Source organism: Leptonychotes weddellii, chromosome 1 (genome assembly GCF_054177405.1).
Source record: "Leptonychotes weddellii isolate Sample4059 chromosome 1, ASM5417740v2, whole genome shotgun sequence".
Lineage (NCBI taxonomy): Eukaryota > Metazoa > Chordata > Mammalia > Carnivora > Phocidae > Leptonychotes > Leptonychotes weddellii.
This window is the reverse complement of record NC_138369.1, coordinates 133,656,349-133,674,977: the sequence shown is the minus strand read 5'-3', so window position 1 is coordinate 133,674,977 and position 18,629 is coordinate 133,656,349. Positions and strand designations below refer to the sequence as shown.

The following is an 18,629-nucleotide window of genomic DNA, read 5'->3' as shown; positions in this document are numbered from 1 at the left end:
TAATACTTCCATCTTCTAAATAAGAGATATTGAATCATCTGTAATTCTGAGTTAATCATTATTTTAAAAAAACCAAGTAAACCAAAATTGAAAACTCAACTGGACAACCCTTAAGGGAAGGGCAGTTTATTGGGGACATTTCCTTCTGAATACAAGTGAGAATTTGTAAATGGAGCTGGACATGTGTGTTTTCTGGACGTTGTGCAGCCGCTCTCTCGCTTTCTTCTACCAGTCACTTGATCCTAACTGGAGACGAGGCCCATCCTCTGATATCACCCAGAGCACAGCCTGTGAAAAGCAGAATCTTGGGCAGCTGTGGAAGGCTATGGCCCAGTGTAGGAGCCAGCACTAAGTACTAGTCATAAATCCTACAGTCTACGGGTCAGAATTAACCTAATCCAGTACCTTCTCTTATTTGTGCTTCGTGGACAAGTGAACGCCGATCCTGAGAGCTGCTCAGCATACAGATTGTAAGGGCAGACTTGAGGATTGTTCTAAAACAAAGGAGGCAATAAACAACATCACTTCAATCCGAAAACCATCCCAACCTTCCCAACAAGCAATTCAGTGGGGGAATTCTGTCCTGGATGGGGATGCTCAGGGGCAGTGCACCTGACCATCCCCTACCCATACATACTTTTTGTAGCAACTGTTTAGGTGACTTTCCCCTGATTAGAAAAGCAATACATGCATAATGTAGAACATTTATAAAATATAACCTATTATCTCACCAGAAATAAACCAATGTTGACATACTGGTATATTTCCTTCCATTCTTATCCTCCAAAATGGGGATCCAGTGATGGATGATGTGTGTAGTCCTATAATGATCACGATTTTTTTTTTTAGAGGAAACACTATATCTTGAGCATTTTTTCATGCCATAAAAGATTCTTCAAAATTTTTGAAAAAAATTTTGCTTGCCATATTTTTGCTGTTGTAACCAACGCTAGTATAAATTATCTTTGTGGATACATTTTTAGGACTGGTTATTTTCTTATCCCTGTCATATCTTAGGCTGTTCAAGGGGACTACAAGGAAGTCCTCTTAACCTTGAGCCTAGGGAATCCTCCTGAAAGTCCTATAGTTAGTCTTACTAATTTCAGATTGGGTGCTTTCCCATAGGTAAATACCATCCCACTTTAACCTTTGTATTGTCATTTTTCTGTATCCTAATTGTCTTAAAGATTTGTGAAACTCCTAGACAATTGCCAGGAACAATGTTGGGTAGAGGCACTTTGGCCTGAGGGCTGGTTATTCATTCCTACAATTCAGAGCTCTCTGAGCTTATATTCTACTCATTCATACCTGTCCTTCTGGCAGGGCACCTGGGCAGCGAGGGTCTTCTGAGGCACATTCGTTCCCAAATCCAGGAATGTACTGCATATGACAAAGACACAAAGACTATCATTAACAAGGTTAAAAGAACATTTCACAACATTGATAGTCTAATGAAAGTAAGAATTTCTATATGGACATGTGTTTGTGTATGATGTTCCATATATACTATGTTTGCTTTGTCTCAGCATGTGGGCCATTCAGGAAAGGAAATATGCTCTGTGTGAATTTTAAAGACTACCAATTAATTGGGAGAAGACTGATGGGTATTGCATAGACTCTCCACCCTTAGCCGTGCTTAATTGATTTATGGGCTTGTTCTTAATGATCCCACTCCAAGAACAGGTTCTTTAATTCTTTTTTCCACCAGAGAGTTCTGGAAAAGGGAGATAACTCGGGCATCCCCTCAACTCCAGATCGTGGGATCTTGCTGGGCCTGGATGGCATCCTCCCTGAGTGTGGAGCTCCATTCCCCTTCATACTCTGAAATAAGCAGCCATAAAGAGGCATGTGGATCCAATCTACAGCAAACCTTTATTATCTGGTTCACCTATGGAACACTTGTGTATATGTTTCTATTTTTGTGGATACATGAAAATGAAGTTTGAAGATCTGAGAGACTTTCAGCAGAAGTGCCAGACCAGAGTCTGTCCACAATGGTACAATGGCATCTACTTGATGGCCAGCTTTTTTACTCTATACCTGGAAGGAAAAAAAGTTAGGGACTTTCTCAACAAAGCAAAGTATGGGAGCCCCTGAATTTACTCTTATGACACTTAACACACCTGTGAGTTCTTGTTCACCATCTGGCGTCTCTGCTAGTTGATAAGCCCCATGGAACCTGTGACTAGAGCAGTCTTGTTTACCTGAATGTGCTCTGTGCTTGGTTTACCAGAAGGTACGCAAGAGATACCAATTGTTCGACTTAGCCTTTCACTTAGAGCCTATTCTGAGTGTATGTATGCTGCTAAAAGTGGGGTTAGAACTCACTTTTCTCTAACTTAAATATAAAAAAAATGGCCATTTTCTTCCCAGAGTTGTTCCTAATAAACCTACTTAATTTTAGCCTAGGATAATGAAAGTACAGCCTTGCTCAGTGAGTGAAATGCCACCATCTGAGCACATGTCTTTAAGAGATATAAGAAGGGTGTAAGTGGGTGGAGGGTAAGCCCTCCAGAGTTCTCAGCAGCATGCAGAAGGGTGAGCTAAATGCAATATGCCTGGATGTATAAGCAATGATCAAGCTGGTAACTGCTATACTTGGAAGGAATATCAAATGTGAAAAGTTACGACCTAGAAGGCCATGGAAGTGAAATTATTCCTTTTGCCTCCAGACACAATTTTTTTTTTTTTTTGTATATTTGAAAATCTGTCAGCCCGAAAAACGATGTTATATATTTTTTTTTTTTTTTAGATTTTATTTATTTATATGACAGAGAGAGACAGCGAGAACGGGAACACAAGCAGGGGGAGTGGGAGAGGGAGAAGCAGGCTTCCCGCTGAGCAGGGAGCCCGATGCGGGGCTCGATCCCAGGACCCCGGGATCACGACCTGAGCCGAAGGCAGACGCTTAACGACTGAGCCACCCAGGCGCCCCGAAAAACGATAAGTTATATTATACACGGATAGGTTAACAGCAGTAACATGCGGTTTGGGCTGATTTCTTTGGGAAATGGCCGAGCGTGCCACATTCGGGCTCTCCACTGAATTCGGTTTTCTTCTCTCAGAATGGACCTCACGGTCAGCGGGATTGAATTTGAGCTGCTGAGAAATGGTAATGACCCCAAATTATCTTCAATTCTGTGGAATGGAGTTTTAGACCAGTCTGTGACTGAAGCCACTGAGCATTACAGCGCCTTTGCTCTGTTCAACTGCCTCATTGTTTCTCTCCGCAAGAGAGGCAGGGAGGTTTGAGTGCTGAGGAATCCCGCCGAACCCTCTCCATGCATGGGTGGGTTTACTTATTAACCTTCCCCATTCTTCCTAACTGCTAGTCTCAGAACAGAGTCCAGGGTTATATATATTTTTGGAACAAGGGAAAAGACACTTAGTATATGTAGTTCTGAAGCATTTGCTTCTGACTGCTTTAAAACATAGAAAAGAAAGGAGAAAGAACAGCTGGTAGTTTGGAAGGGAGCCACCCAGCTCTGAGAGAGGTGTGAGTTCTGAGCTGGTTTCTGCATCTTAGCTGTGGTGCATTGGCTGAAGAGGAGGCGGAAAATGCTGACTCACTCTCCAGTCAGTTGGTTTTCCTAATCCTCGGAGAGAATTACAGATGAGTTTATTAGAGCTTTCAAATGCCATGTCCCTTACTGCCGACGGCATCAGCCTTGAGGAAGCAGTATTCTGCAGCTGCTTTCCCAAAGCGCTGAGATCAAGGGCAGAATCTGGACTCTGCTCGTATCAGCTGTGAAAACCCAAGCGTTCAACTCCAGCTGGTTCAGTGACTATGTACAAATACACCTTACGCAAGAAGAAAAGAAAATCTAACATTAAGCAAGTGAGTTTGTATGTTTCCTTCAGTCCAGGTTTCTGAATAACTGGATCCAACATAAAAATATGATTTCACTTTTTTTTTTTAAAGACTTTATTTATTTATTTGACAGAGAGATAGAGAGAGCACAAGTAGGCAGAGCGGCAGAGGGAGAGGGAGAAGCAGGCTCTCTGCTGAGCAGGGAGCCTGATGTGGGGCTCGATCCCAGGACCCTGGGATCTTGACCTGAGCCGAAGGCAGATGCTTAACTGACTGAGCCACCCAGGAGCCCCTGATTTCACTTTTTTCCCAAGAGAACGATCTGAATCTTTTCTAAATGAAAGGAGAATCACAGGGCTCCATGTAACTTCAGTGCCATCGGTGGTCTGACAGCCGCCTAGTATACCGCTTTCTAAATCCTCATCTGGTCCCCGGGATGTGCTCTGTGTGTCCTAGTAGGCTTATGAGGTGCTCTCTCCCGACTGTGATTCTGGGTAACACCCTGATGGGATGAGCAGATGGTGCACCTCACTGCCTTTCACTGGGCGTAAAGGAAAGAGAGAGAAGTCAGGGTGGAGATGCAGTTAGAGCTACCTTGTTCCTGTGGAAAGAGTCCAGTATTTCTAATGAACGGTGTTGGGAACAGAGAACAGAGGTTTGTTGGGAACTTGCAGGTTATTGTGGTAGGCTGAATCAGGACCCTCAAAGATATCTATGTCGGAATCCCTGGGTCATGTGAGGGTTACTTTATATACTCAAAGAGACTTTGCAGATGTGGGTGAAGGAAGAATCTTGAGATGAGTTACCCTGGATTATTTGGGTGCACCCTAGACGTAATCACAAGTGTCCTTAGTAGAGGGAGGGAGAGGGAGATGGAGATCTGACTATAGGAGAGGAAAAGGCAGTGCCATGAGGGGAGCGGAGGCTGGAGCGGTGAATTTCCAAGATGGAGAATGGGTCTCTGTCAGGCACTGAGAACTGTAAGAGAGTATGTGTTGTTTTAAGCCACTAAATTTGTGGTCATTTGTTACAGCAGAAACAGGAAACGAATAAAATGACGGTATTAGTGGGTCCTATCTCTGGCTAATAGAATCACCCCCAGAAATTTGTTAAACACAGACCCAGACCTAGTGAATCAAAATATTTGGTGGGGTGGGGGTGGGCAAAGTCTGGATATTAAACAGCTCTTCATTTTAGAAATGAGGAATCAAGATTTGTAGAAGTGTAGCAACATAAGAACATGGGGTGATCTATTTGAAATTTAATTTTATTATTTTATCTTTTGAATTTTCTTCCCCCAGTTGTGCTGCTTTTATGTAAAATGATTTCATTTGAGGCTTTGTGTTGATATAGCCATTAAAATGAAGAAATAAAAGCTGAGTAGTATATTTTTTGACTTATATAATGTTTATTGATTAGAATGATGCAATCTGGCTCTCCGTATTTGGATTCCTGATCTCTAGAGCTAACCTTTGCTTGTGGAGATTAGACAGCAGGCAGGGAAGAAAGCCTTTGAAATTGAGAACAAAGACCAGCATGCAATTTACATTGGTCTGCCAGTGCTGTGCATTTTAAGTTGCTAAAAATTTCAGCAGGATAGGATTTTAGATATAATTTATTTATAAATGGTAAGGATGTTTCCAACCCCTGCTGAACTTCCCCATAGGATTTTCATCAGGGAACAATTTTTATGCACTCTCCTTCTTCTAAGACTTCAGACACCACCATTGATATGATGACCTGCCATATCTATTCTCCCCACCCTACCCACTCCCCTGAGATCCAGATCCATACATCCCACCGTGTCCTGGGTATCTCAACTTGGCTGTCCCTATAGCAGCTCAGATTTAGCTGCAACTCTCTTGGCTCCCAGAACATTCTGGGCTGTCTGCATGTGCCGTACCTTTGCACTCACTGTTTCCTCTGGCCCCCACCTCTTTTCACTTGGCCAATTTCTACTTCTCCCTTAAGACTCTGCTCAGGAACAGCCTCCTTCAAGAAGCTTCTCTTGACCTTACCTAGTCTAGACTGAGTTCCTTTCCGATATTAATCTGTGGCATCACTACTAACGTATCATATTTGCTGAATGAAAGAATGAGAGTTCTTTTGCAGCCTTTCCAACTCTTGGTCAGGCATGAAGATAAGCTCATTTACCTCAGTGTGGAGTGTTTTCAGGATCCCTATCAACTAGGGAAATGTTTGGTTCTTCAAACTCAGCATCAGTTGAAGGGCATTAGGGAAGCGCTTAAACTCTGTCTCCTAAAAGAAGTCTGCAGTATGGCCCACCTGGCTTGAGTCAAAGTTCTGGGCAGTTCTATTCAGTTCCACATGCATGTGTTGAGCCCTGGTGCTGGGTATGGTTTTAGACACTGGGAAAAAAAATCCCTTTACCTGGACTTAAGGCATTCAGTTCATTAGATGCCTCTAAGGCTCCTTTTGGAGCCTGGGATCTGGATTCAGACAAACCAGGTTCTGATCCGGTCTCCATCACCTATAAGCAGAGACCTTGGGCAAGCCACTTAATCTCTCCTAACTTTCCTTCCCTTATTGGTTAAATAGAAACAAGAGTGCCTATATCCCAGATTTATTTTGAGGATTACAATATGAGTTAATTCATTAATAGCACATAACCCACACATACTTTTCAAATGCACATTAAATAATAAAAAGGAATTATTTCCTAGAGGAAGTGCTAGGGCTTCTACTGGCCAAGGGCCGATTGTGGGTCCTCAAAGTAACTGAATAGATGTAGCAAATCTAATTGGTCGGCTGGAGGCAGTCCAGGAAGCTGCAGCAATGGGAAGATGTCAGGGCGTTGGGCTGGGAAGCAGACAGTGAGAAATGTGTCTGACCATGGTGGAGGGGAGCCCTTATGATGTCTACAGGTTCCCAAGACAATATTTCAAATGAACAAAGGCAAGAGATAGACAATGAAGGCTTCATCTCTTTTCTTTATCGCCTCTCCCTCAACCCCCAGCCCAAGCCTCAGCCATGCCTGTGGACACCATGGCAAAGTCTCTGAACACAGGGGTTTGGAACGGGACCTCGCTAAGTCCTTTCTGACTCTGACACTCTGGAATTCTCGGAAGCTTCCATAGGTTCTGGCTGAAGAAGCCACAGCAAACTTGGCAGAGAGTCTCTTACCTTCAACTCGGCCATTTTCCCTCTGCTGCAGGCGTGATGACTTCAGGAAACGCAGGCTCAGAGAGGGTATGAAGCCAAAATGCCTCTGCTGATCCTTCAACCCACTCTCTGGATGTTATTCCCACCACTTCACTGTGCTCACTGGTTAGCAGGCAGCTCAAACTAGCGACAAGAATTGGCCAACTGATAACTAGGGAGAAAGTCCAGCATGCTTATTTTCAAACTGCTTACACAATTGCCTTTGGTTTTTGTTAAACCCGGCTGGTTTTGGAAGAGTTTGCAGAGGCCTATCTTCTCTTCATCTGAGGTAAAGATTAGCCAGTTACGTGTTCCAGTGAAAAGAAGGAGACTTCTTACTAAAGACAGAGAATGTAAAGCTCTCCAGGAAAGGAACTGTTGTGTGTGGCAGAGGCTTCCCCACTCAGTCCGGAGTCAGGCCTGGAAGGAAGAGGGCAGGGTATTCACTCTCTGCAGAGCATGACAGAATGAACTGTGCTTGGACACAGGTGTTTACACACAACTGCTTGAAACAGGGACAGGGGCTAGACGGCATCCGGAGGTGCCTCCAAGGGATGAGCTGGGGGAACTCTCTGGAGCCTGAAGCACTTCACTTAAAGCAAACTGAGGTGTTTACTACTGTTCCTCTTCATTTCTTAAATACATGTAGTGTTTTTATAAATTCTTTAAGAATCCTGTTTTCTAAAACCTTTACCCTTCTAAAAACAGACTGAGAGATTACTTTCCAGCCACCTTTTCTCTGACTCCCTTGCCCTTCATCGTGGCTCTTCTCCTTAGCCATGGTCAGACATCCACTTCTTGGCTAATTGTATTCAGGAAGAAAGAAACCATATATCGAGTGCCTGTTTGTGCCAGATTTTTCCACAGACATTATCTCATTTAATTTCACAAAAACAATCTTGTAAACTAGGCTTTATTATCACAAACTTAAATGCAGCAGACCAGGCAGGAAACATAGGCTAGGTGGCATTTCAAGATAAGACTTCTATATGAAGTTCCAATTTTTAAACATTGGCAACTAGAACAAAGGAATGAAGGAATAGATAAAACCATTGTGGTAGATTGCAACAATGTCCACAATTTTCTCCCATCCTTGTATGCTTGCTCTTTTGTAATGTTGTCGTTGCTGGTCTTCCCAGTAGAAGATGTAGTCTTTTTCTTGCTTCCTTGAATCTTACATTGGTTAAGAGCAAACAGAACACAAGCAGGGGCTTGAAAAGTGCTTGTGCCTTGGGATTTGTCCATTTCTTACTACTTGAGATTACCATGCCTAAAAGCTGGGTTAGTCTCCTTGAGAATGAGAAACCACACAAAGAGAGAGGTTAGGGCATTAGTCCAGCACTAACTGCCAGACGTGTGAATGAGGCAATGCGTCTGCTGGATAATGACAGACATATGAATGATCCCGGGTGAGAGCAGCAAGAGAACCACCAGCAAAGCCCAGTCCAAATTGCTGACTCATAGAATTGTAAGCAAACAGAATGGGGTGTTTTATGCTATTAAGTTTTGGGGTGGTTTGTTAGGCAGTGGGAGATAACGGATACAATAATGTCAAGAACATGCATGCAGGTTTGAGAAGGTTATGGGCTGCCAGTTTAGATCCTCTGCTCCATATAAATGGGTCTAAGTTGCCTCCAGAGGTCCCCAGGCTCCAGCATACTGCGGTAGCAGCAGAATGATTTGCCTGTGTATGAGGCGTTAGCAAGGAGGGGGCCAGATTAAGGCAACAAATGACAGGTCGGTAGCAAACAGGGTGGCTTGATGCCTGAGTTCCAGGCAGTTATAGGACATCTCAGCAGATGTCAGCATAGACAGATGACTTCGTGGTACTATGCAAGTTTCCCCGGAGTTTATATACACACCTGGGAGGAAATGGTATGTGTTGGGGGAGGCCCCAGTTTTCCTGAGGCTGTTTTTGTTATTCCTGCAGTATGCAGACTCAAGATAAAAAATGAATTCAAGAAAAAATATGTCTTACGTCTGAGTTTATGAGTTCTTTGGGTCTTAAATCTATCGATCCTGCAAGTTCGTCTTTGGTGGTTAAGGGAAAAAAAAAAAATGAATGGGAGTCAATAAAAGACAAGGGAAAAGCTTTACTGCTTTATTTTTCCATAAACTTCCTATGTTCTTTCCACTGAATCAGTTGTGAAGGCAGATTTAAGGAGCGTTTAAGCTCTTTCCTAAGGTGTGGGAGATTTCTGAAAGAGTAAGAAAGTGGTCGCAGATCCCTGACTGCATGAAAATGACTTTGAGGGGCTTGAAAATTGAATAACCTAGCACCAACCTTTATGGGTTTCTCCTAACTGGCTTAACTGTATTTCCTTTTTCTGTTCTTATAATTGTGATGCAATAAAACAAGTATTTGCTTTGTATAAGTACTACGTGCCACACACTGTGTTATATACATACAGGGGATATGAGAATAAATAAAACTCAGGAACTATCTCATTCTGTGTCTGATGGTTTTCCATTTTAGTTACTGTAACCACACATTCATTGCTTTATTTTACAATTTTTGAGGACCTGCTATGTGCCAGATATACAAAAATGACTAACTCAGTCCTGTTCTCTACTAGAGCAGCATACTGGAGAAGACTGAAAGGAACAGGCCATCACAACAGAGAACCATACCTGCTGTGACAGGGAAGGGCCTGGGTGCTATTGGAGGGATTGAGGGGCACCTAGTCCTGAATAGGAGGGCAGGGAAGGCTTCCCAAAGGAGATGATACCTGAGCCAAGTCTCACAGAATGAGCTGGATAGGGCATGAGCAGAGGAAAGAGTGTGTGCAAACACAGAAGAGGAAGGGCAGTGCATTTAAGAGCTGTGTTTAGGGCAGAACGGAGGCATCTAGTGAGGGAAGACTGGGAAGGGGAGAGTTTTGGCAGACATCAGGAGCAGGGGAAGAGGGGTGCCTTCTGGGCAGGGTGTGGTTTTTAGCATTCAAAAGGACACCCAGCGGAGAGAGCAGGTTGTGTAGGGACAAGGCAAACATATCCTGAGCCAGAACTGAGTCACAGTATCAAAGTCGTGAGCAACAAGAACAAAGATGCTAAAAACCAGGCAGAGGAGGATAGATTCAGTGAACCGATATAGGGAACATACGAGGTGGAGAATTTGAAAAGGACCAGGAATTGGAGACAACAGGTATCTGCTTCTCCCAGATTCTAGTAAAATTAGATTTACACTCTACAGAAGCTCCAGGAGAAAAGTCAGAGACATTCCTGACTCACAAGCAACAGGGAGTGGAGAGTAGGTCCAAAACCAAGTGTAAGAAGTGATGATGAAAGCTCCAGACTCCTTCTTTAACTGCACTTTCAGAGAATGCTATCAGGAAGTGTTTTACCCTCCAGCCGGGAGCCTGGAAGATTCTTCTCTAGGACAGTAACCTATATTTTGATAATAAATATAAAAGGTAAATTTTTTCTGGAAATACTTCTTTTAATAAGGTGATGTCTCTCCCCTTAGTTCATATACCCATGAATTAATAATTCTTATTTGTAACTCTTATTTCTGGAATAAGACAGGATTCAGCATCATTTAATCTTATTTTTTGGTTTCACAAATGTGTTAAGAAAATCTGTCATATGTAAGTAGATATGAATGGAAGGAATTTTGTTACAGTATCACTTCTCCTTCTAAATTAAATATCAAAAATCAGATAATGATCTATTATTAAACATCATTTTTAATGACCTGTCAACAACTGAGTTAGGTTCTTCTTTAATTTTGTTGCAAGGAAATAATTGGAAACCTGATTGGAAGAGGCTTGGTTACCCAGCTATTGGAATCACTGACTTTAATTAAATGTTACCCTTTCACTTAGATGTATCTTTTCTAACTCACTCAGAAAGGGTTGGGAAAATAAATATTAGTTTTATACTCCTTCGCCTGTATAATTATTTGTCACAGAAATGTTATTTTGATATTTTGATAAACCAAGCAAGAAGCCTTGCCATGAAAGAATGTGCCGCAGCCTTGGATATTTACCAAAACTCTCTTTGGTTTGTTCTCAGGAACTCTTCCTTGAGAGCTCTAGAGTTTTGTTTTGTTTTTTTAAATAATTGTGTGAGTGGAACAAAATCCTTAAATAAAACTAATATTTAGAATTGTCCTTTTGTTGGCATCCTAAGACATTTACATCCTGGGGCAATATACCATATTCCTACCATATTCCTACGTAAGTAAGAGGTTTCTTTTCTGTTGTGGAAAAAGGACGATTGTGAAAGCACGCGCAGGTGGGAAGTAACTGGTATCGAGCTGTGTTCACAAGCTGATCAATTTTAACATACATATGCAGATTGATGACCTGGAAAATGATTCCCCTAAAACTATCTGTGCCCATGTACCTCTTGGAGGGGATATTTGTACCCATCCCGGTTGGATGACCACTGATCCACACCAAGAAAGTGGAAAACATTACATCCTGGGAGCTGGGGATTGTTACAGGGCAATGCGAAGGAGTGTGACAGGCCTGCAGAGCAATCACTCCAGGATGGACTTGGAGGAGTTATAGTTAGAGGGTCTCCAAGAAACAGATGGAACTGATAGATATACTTGATGGGACTGAGCAAGGTTTTACATCTTTGTTGGGAGTTCAGGGGTTTTGTCTTTGCCCGGTACTTACTGATGGCCTTGGTAAGGCTTAGTAATTAGCCAGCCGAGAAAACAAATGTGGTACACGAGAGGACCGTGGATAAAATGGCAAGGCATCTTATTAGAAATAGATACACCTGGAATGTAGAACATGGTAGTAATAAAAATGGTAGCAGTACATCAAAAACAATCATCTCCTGGCTTGCCGATAGAGGATGTGACAGTCATTTCATGATTGCTATGGCATGTATAACCTTGAAAGAGATGAGTGGCTCAGTTCATTAAGGTGAGATCACGGAAAGGAAGCCCAAGGTGAATTTTGATGAGCTGTAAAGGTGCCATTAAGTAGAGAGTCTACATTCCATATATTCTCTGCTTTGCGATATGAGTTTATTATCTTTCCCAAAGTGTGGATCCTGGACTATTTGCATCAGAATCACCCGTTTTGCCTGTTAAAAATACAAAATCCTGGTGCTATCCTATGTACACAGAATTGGGCAAGTGCGGGCAGATGAAATCCCAAAATTTGCATTTTAAAAACTTCTGCGGATTTTTATGCACATTTGAATTTAAAAGCCATTGCTTTGAGTCTTTACATGGAGGTGCTAATAGTAACTGAAAATCGGACCCTTTTCGGTAGGCTCCCACTCCAGTTTTGCCTCAGGCAAACATACCAGGGAATATTTGAGAGGCTCAGGGTTCTCTCAGGGCTAGATCACCTGGAACATTTCCTCTCCTACCACAGTGATTTTTTTTTTTTTTAAAGATTTTATTTATTTATTCATGAGAGACAGAGAGAGAGAGAGAGAGGCAGAGGGAGAAGCAGGCTCCCAAGGAGCAGGGAGCCCGATGCGGGACTCAATCCCAGGACGCTGGGATCATGACCTGAGCCGAAGGCAGACGCTTTAACCATCTGAGCCACCCAGGCGCCCCCTACCACAGTGATTTAACTCAGTCTGGGGACTACAGAGGAATGAATTTTTTCTTTCTTTCTCCTCCTTCTCCCCAAACAGTATCCTCTTCTGAATTTTAACAGATATTAAATCAATGCAGACGTCCTGTTAGACTTTCAAACTTCTTAAAATAGATGCTACCCCGTGCTTTAAAAATTTCAATTAAACGAACATTTATTAAAAACCCATAGAAGGTCCTCCCTAGGCTGGGTGCTCCGGCATACACTGTTGAAATGGCCACTCGAAAGCTCTGGTCATGGCAGCAATTAGGAGCTCTTCATCTCAGTCTGATAGCCCAGCACATCAGTTCCACATAGTCCATTTTCAGAATGGACAGATAAACGGCAGTGTCAAGGCACTTGGAGTCCGCCATAGATGCCTCAAGTTTAGGGACTTCTGAGAACCCAAGATAAAGCTGATATGGATCGACCCCTTTGGGAGCAGCAATTCTTTTCAGAGCACAGACGTGGAGAGGCCAATCCAAATCTTTAGTTGGATTCCAACGAAGGGCCCTGCCACCCTCTGAGGGACAGACGAGTGACCATATGCCTTCATGTCTGGTTGCCTCCACCATAAATAACAACATTGGTTAGACATCTGAATCACAACAGGAAAAAAAAAATCTTTCTCTATTGCCAGTCACTTGTTCCATCAAGAAAATTAAAGATTTAATTAACACTTTTCAGGAAGTATTTCAGTATTTACATTTGTTCATTATCCAAAAGCAATTTTGATGAGCAGGTCTCAGGAAATCTTGGCAAAAATTATGCTTCTTTTTGAAGAACTTTGGCTAATAACATAATTACATTCATTTTGGCAAACAGCCTTGTTTTGCTGCTACTAATACTTGCAGCAAATTTACCTTAGATTAAAAATAATTTTTTCTCAGAAAACTGTAATCCAGGGAATCAAGCCTGACAGCAAGAAGAAATGCAATTGAGGAGTACTGTTAAGTTTTCAAGGCTGACCCTGAAGCCATCAGTGATGGGTTACTTTTATTTTTTAATAAGGGAGAAAATAAAGAAATTGAGATAGATTTTTTTAATTAAGGGCAAGAAAGAGGAAGAAAGCGGGAGAGAAGGAAAGGGTTATATATTAATTTTTGCTTTTGTATTGTTGTATTTTATTTTTTCATAATGTAAGTATAATTTTTTTGAATTTATTTTCTAAAAGAGGAATACAAAGAGCTTTAGTTGGTTCAGGTCCTTGTGTGTGCATTTGCTTTCTGCTTCCTACCTGCACAGCCTGTCACAACAGGCTTGTGCCAAACTCCACATACAGAGCCTGATTTGCATAGCTCTCCTTTGTGTGAAAAAAGAAATGAGGGCTAAATCTTGTGGCTGAGGATGGGAAGAAAGACTGGAGAATATTCTAGCTGATGAAAGGTGCTTTAAAAATCCTTTTCCAAATTCCTCCAACTGCCTTTCTAAAAGCATTGGCTAACATTCTTATTCTAAGATCCTCTTTTAGCATACCTTGATTTCCAAAGTACTTCTGAAATGTAATTAAGATGGAAGAGAAAGCGAATTTAGTGTTTTTTGCCTAGTTTTAAAATGAGAAGCTGAAATTGTGTGCTTATTAGTTTTTTTTAATATGGAACAAAATCAGTAGTGCAAAGACCTGCCGCAGAGCCAGAGCAGGAAAATGGGTGTTGAATAAGGCAGCAAATTGCAGTTTTTGGAAACGAGGTCTCTATATTAAAGAAGAACCAGGGCAGAGAGAATTAAACAAGCAGAAAAAATGGGTAAAAAAAGTAACGATGAACAATTATGCATACGCACACATACACCACCATCCTCAAAAACGGTGGATTATGAAATCTAAGAATCCTAGTCCATAATTCATGTAAATGTGTTGCTGTGGAACTTATTTTTACTTCTCTCCATAAATACATTGTTGACACAGAGAATAATATTCTTAGTTTACTGACTACAGTTAAGAGACATTTCAGGAGCTGACTTTTCCTTAAAAAACACAGAAACCCAAGAGGCTATAAATCTCTCTTGCTGCCCTCGTGAAGGTCTGAGATCTCACCCTACCTATTTCCAAATGAAAAACAGTAAGACAGTGCAGACATCTGGAACCTAGAGTGAAGGATTTAGTGAGCTCTCCATTTCTCGGAGAAGTCTTCTTTTCTGGTACCGCTGTTCTCTATGTATTATTAATCTATTTATATTTAACTCCACCTAGGAGTCCGCCTCTTCTAGCCACTGAACCTCTTGCAAAGGAGAGGAGAGGGAAACAAGGGCTTCTATTCTTAGGCATCCTTGTGTGTGATGAGAGGGGACACAATTAAATAACACCCTTTTGCTTCTTTGAAAATGACAGAGACTGGGGTGCACGACCCAGGGCTGGCTAACATAACCTTTCCCCTCAAGAGGGTAATACAACACAGATACATTTTGAAGTACTTAATTAAGCCTCCAGCAAGGAGTGTGGGAAAATTACAGATCCATAAAAACCTTCCAGTTCTGGGAAGAGTAAATTTTCTCCACAGCACTCTGTCATTGCTCATTTACTGCATCATTTTGACAACATCTCATATTTCCACAAGGCTTTTACATAATCTATAAACAGGGACAGAAAGGTGAGGAACAGAGAGGACGGGGACAAAGTTTGGACCTCCCACACAGTCACTTCCTTTCAGCTTTCCATTAAAGGGTGAGGCTGAAGGGTGGTGGTATTTTAAGATGATTCTGCGAAAAGGCTGAAACATTAATAGTCAACACGGCAAGAAGGAAGCTGTGCACAATGCCACCGCTTGCTCACTCTTCCAGACGATGAGTGTAATTCAGTCATAATGAAGGCTCTTTAATGTTCCTCCCCCAAACCTCTTCCGATCAGGAAAGCCTGGAATCTGTAGGCAAGAAAGAGAATTCACGTTAAGTCTCAGCACGCAGAGTTCAAATGCTAATAGCCTTTACCATTTTCTCCCTTATTTTCTGTCTCTATGTCGGCCTGTTGTTCCTTAAAGAACCATCCCTCTGAGGTTTTACTCAGATCAAATAATAAAATAAATTCTACCAAAATGGAAAATATTTGCCAACAAATTGGTGATAATGTCATCTAAATCAGGGAAGATGAAGGTGAATCTCAGAACATCCACCAATTGCACTTTTATCTGAATTGCCTGCATCATGATGGGTTCTGCATATATACTTCTGGAGTCTTAAGCAAATGATTTCCTTCTATTATTTTATAATATAACCTTATTCCAGCACTCTTTTTGTTTCTTAGAACCTTATTTTCCCTTGATCTGATTTTTTTCCTTTTGTGTCAAGCAGGACAGAAGAAAATGCTTGTGCCTACAAAAGATTTCCCCCTTTTTTTTTTAACCACTTCTAAAAGTAAATTTGGAAATCACCTCTCTCCAAATTTAAGAACCCACTTTATCAAGAATAGATACAGACCTGATTACCTTCTCTTAGAAAGTATCTCTTCTCTATGACCTGTGAGAAACAAATAAAGATTTTAAGGGCTTAGCAAACATCCCTGGAAAAGTGGTTCACTGCAGTTGCCACTAATGGGTCTAAAAGGCATATATCCAAATTAAGAGTCTTTTCAATAGTTATGGACATCTAGTACAATGAGTTACATCTAGTGCTAATAAGATCACGATTGTGGGCGTATTTCCATAAAAGCTTGCCTCATTCCCCAAAGCATTAATAACAGATCAAAAAATAAATAACACACAAAAATGACTAAATAATCAGAGAATGACATAGTAACTCATGCAGTTCCCGGTGTTCGGAAGCAAATCTGGCTCAAAGTTTCCTAGCAGTCAGCCCAAACACACAAAAGAGAATCCATAAAAGCAGATCCCTTTTACTACTACAATGGTACGGCTATTCCTTACAAAGGAGTCTCTGTAATGTAGTGAACTGCCACATCCCTGGGGTAAGCACAGTGATAAATTCGGTAAGTCCTCAATGAAGACCAAAAGCATTCAATGAGCTTCTTTCCATGGACTGAATCTGCACCCTTAATTCAGTAGTTTCAGAACTGTCTGTATTTGGTCAGCAGGAGAAATGAGGTAAAGCAGTGGATGTATCTGCACAAATCCATCACTACTATTGCAAAAGCTTTCAAAATATATGCCCTAATATATTGAGTTTAAATGGGTTTAGAGTTTAAAATTCAGATGATAGAAAATAATTTCAAAAAATAATGAGGGGTACCTGGGTGACTCAGTTGGTTAAGCGTCTGACTCTTGGTTTTGGCTCAGGTCATGATCATAGGGTGGTGAATCAAGTCTGCTCAATGGGGAGTCTGCTTCTCTCCCTCCGGCCCTCCCCCGTGCTCACATGCGTGTGCACGCACACACTCTCTCTCTCAAATAAATAAATCTTTTTAAAAAAATAATGAATTCTGTTCTAACACTTGAGAAACTGTAATGTTTGCAGAGGCAGTATGATTTTCTTTCCACAGAGCTGTTGTGATTAAGAAAAGCCAATCAGTAAGAATACAGATTAGCTGCAGATTAAGACACTGGAATCCAGAATTATGAAGCTAAGAGTTCCCTTGAATAAGAACATGGCATCTTCTTCCAGGGCTATGCCACCCTGCTTTCACTGCCTTGATGACCAAATCATCTGGATTCTTTCTATCTTTGAGAATATGGCTGGGTTCCTTTTAGCTACAGGAGACCCAAGGTAAGGTTGCATTAACTGGCCCCAGAGGTAGAAAAGCTGGTTTGTGATTAGCATAGATCTCAAGATGCTCGATCCTACAAAAACCAAGAAGAGGCTGCCTTTCTTTCCCTCCACAGCAAGTCAGGAAAATCCTATCATTTTAGAGTGGGGTTGGAATTACTACTAAAGGGAGTCTGGAGGAAGAGCTAGATTCCCTCTTGGAAAATAAACCTTTATACTAAATTCTGGAAGATACAACTGAAAACTGGGCAAAATTTAGTTGCCGGGTCCTGTGGTTTCAGGCAACCACCCTAGTCTGGAGGTCAGGCCAACCTCCTAATCCATATACCTTTCATGGCGATTTAGGTAATGAAAGAGAAGCTACCTTTTTGCTGTTGCTCGTAATTCCCTACTCTCAACTTGCAGCATCTTCTCTTACCAAATCTTGCTCTCTTCTTAAAACTCACCAAGATCCCTCTGATTTTTTTTTTTTAAATCAAGTCTTGGCTGACAACTCGGGTCACACTAGTCTATCACCCATTGTTTCTCTAGGATCTAACTTACTACATATTTAAATTTTTTTTTATTTTTTATTGAAGTATAGTTGGCATACGATATTATGTAGTTTCCGGTTATTACAACATAGTACTTTGACAATTATATACATTGCAAAATGCTCACTACAATAAGTGTAGTCACCATCTGTCACCATACAAAGTTATTACAATATTATTGACTATATTCTCTGTGGTGTGCTTTTCAACCCTGGGATTTATACATTTTATAACTGAAAGTCTGTATCATTTTATTCCCTTCACGAATTTCCAAATTAACAAATTATTAACAAGTTGAAGCACCATATTGTGGAATCTTTCTGTGTCAGACAAAGATCTATGTAAGTTGCTGCTCTCAGGGGACAGAAGAAAGTATCAGATGGGGACATGGGTCTACACTAAACGGCAGCTCCGAAGTTTGAAGTCTGAAAATAACGTGGAGAGAAAATACGGTCCTTTGCAGTGCTTCCCAACATCTTGCATGTCAGGGCACATTTAGAAAATACGAATATTCGGGGCGCCTGAGTGGCTCAGTCGTTAAGCGTCTGCCTTCGGCTCAGGCCATGATCCCAGGGTCCTGGGATCGAGCCCCGCATCGAGCTTCCTGCTCCGCGGAGAGCCTGCTTCTCCCTCTACCCCTCCCCCCTGCTTGTGCTCCTGCTCTCGCTAACTCTCTCTCCGTCAAATAAATAAATAAAATCTTAAAAAAAAAGAAAAGAGGGGGCGCCTGGGTGGCTCAGTCGTTAAGCGTCTGCCTTCCGCTCAGGTCATGATCCCAGGGTCCTGGGATCGAGCCCCGCATCCGGCTCCCTGCTCGGCGGGAAGCCTGCTTCTCCCTCTCCCACTCCCCCTGCTTGTGTTCCCTCTCTCGCTGTGTCTCTCTCTGTCAAATAAATAAAAATAAAATCTTTAAAAAAAAAAAAA

General features: G+C 41.7%; 2 protein-coding genes across 2 annotated transcripts in view; both read right to left on the bottom strand.

Moving 5' to 3' along the window:
- Window positions 1-7,430, bottom strand: part of HGD (homogentisate 1,2-dioxygenase) — a 41,692-nt gene extending 34,262 nt beyond the window's left edge. The window contains exons 1-3 of the mRNA XM_006731937.3: window positions 6,956-7,430; window positions 1,309-1,380; window positions 406-494 (exon numbers count right to left, since the gene is read on the bottom strand). Coding sequence (XP_006732000.1) covers window positions 406-494; window positions 1,309-1,380; window positions 6,956-6,970 — 176 coding nt within the window. The 5' untranslated portion in view covers window positions 6,971-7,430. The remainder of the gene's footprint in view (window positions 1-405; window positions 495-1,308; window positions 1,381-6,955) is intronic.
- A 440-nt stretch (window positions 7,431-7,870) lies between these two features.
- LOC115940485 (rab-like protein 3) overlaps window positions 7,871-18,629 on the bottom strand; it is a 32,021-nt gene continuing 21,262 nt past the window's right edge. Inside the window, exons 6-7 of the mRNA XM_081833243.1 lie at window positions 15,931-15,969; window positions 7,871-15,377 (exon numbers count right to left, since the gene is read on the bottom strand). Of these exons, the coding sequence (XP_081689369.1) occupies window positions 15,312-15,377; window positions 15,931-15,969 (105 nt within the window). The 3' untranslated portion in view covers window positions 7,871-15,311. The remainder of the gene's footprint in view (window positions 15,378-15,930; window positions 15,970-18,629) is intronic.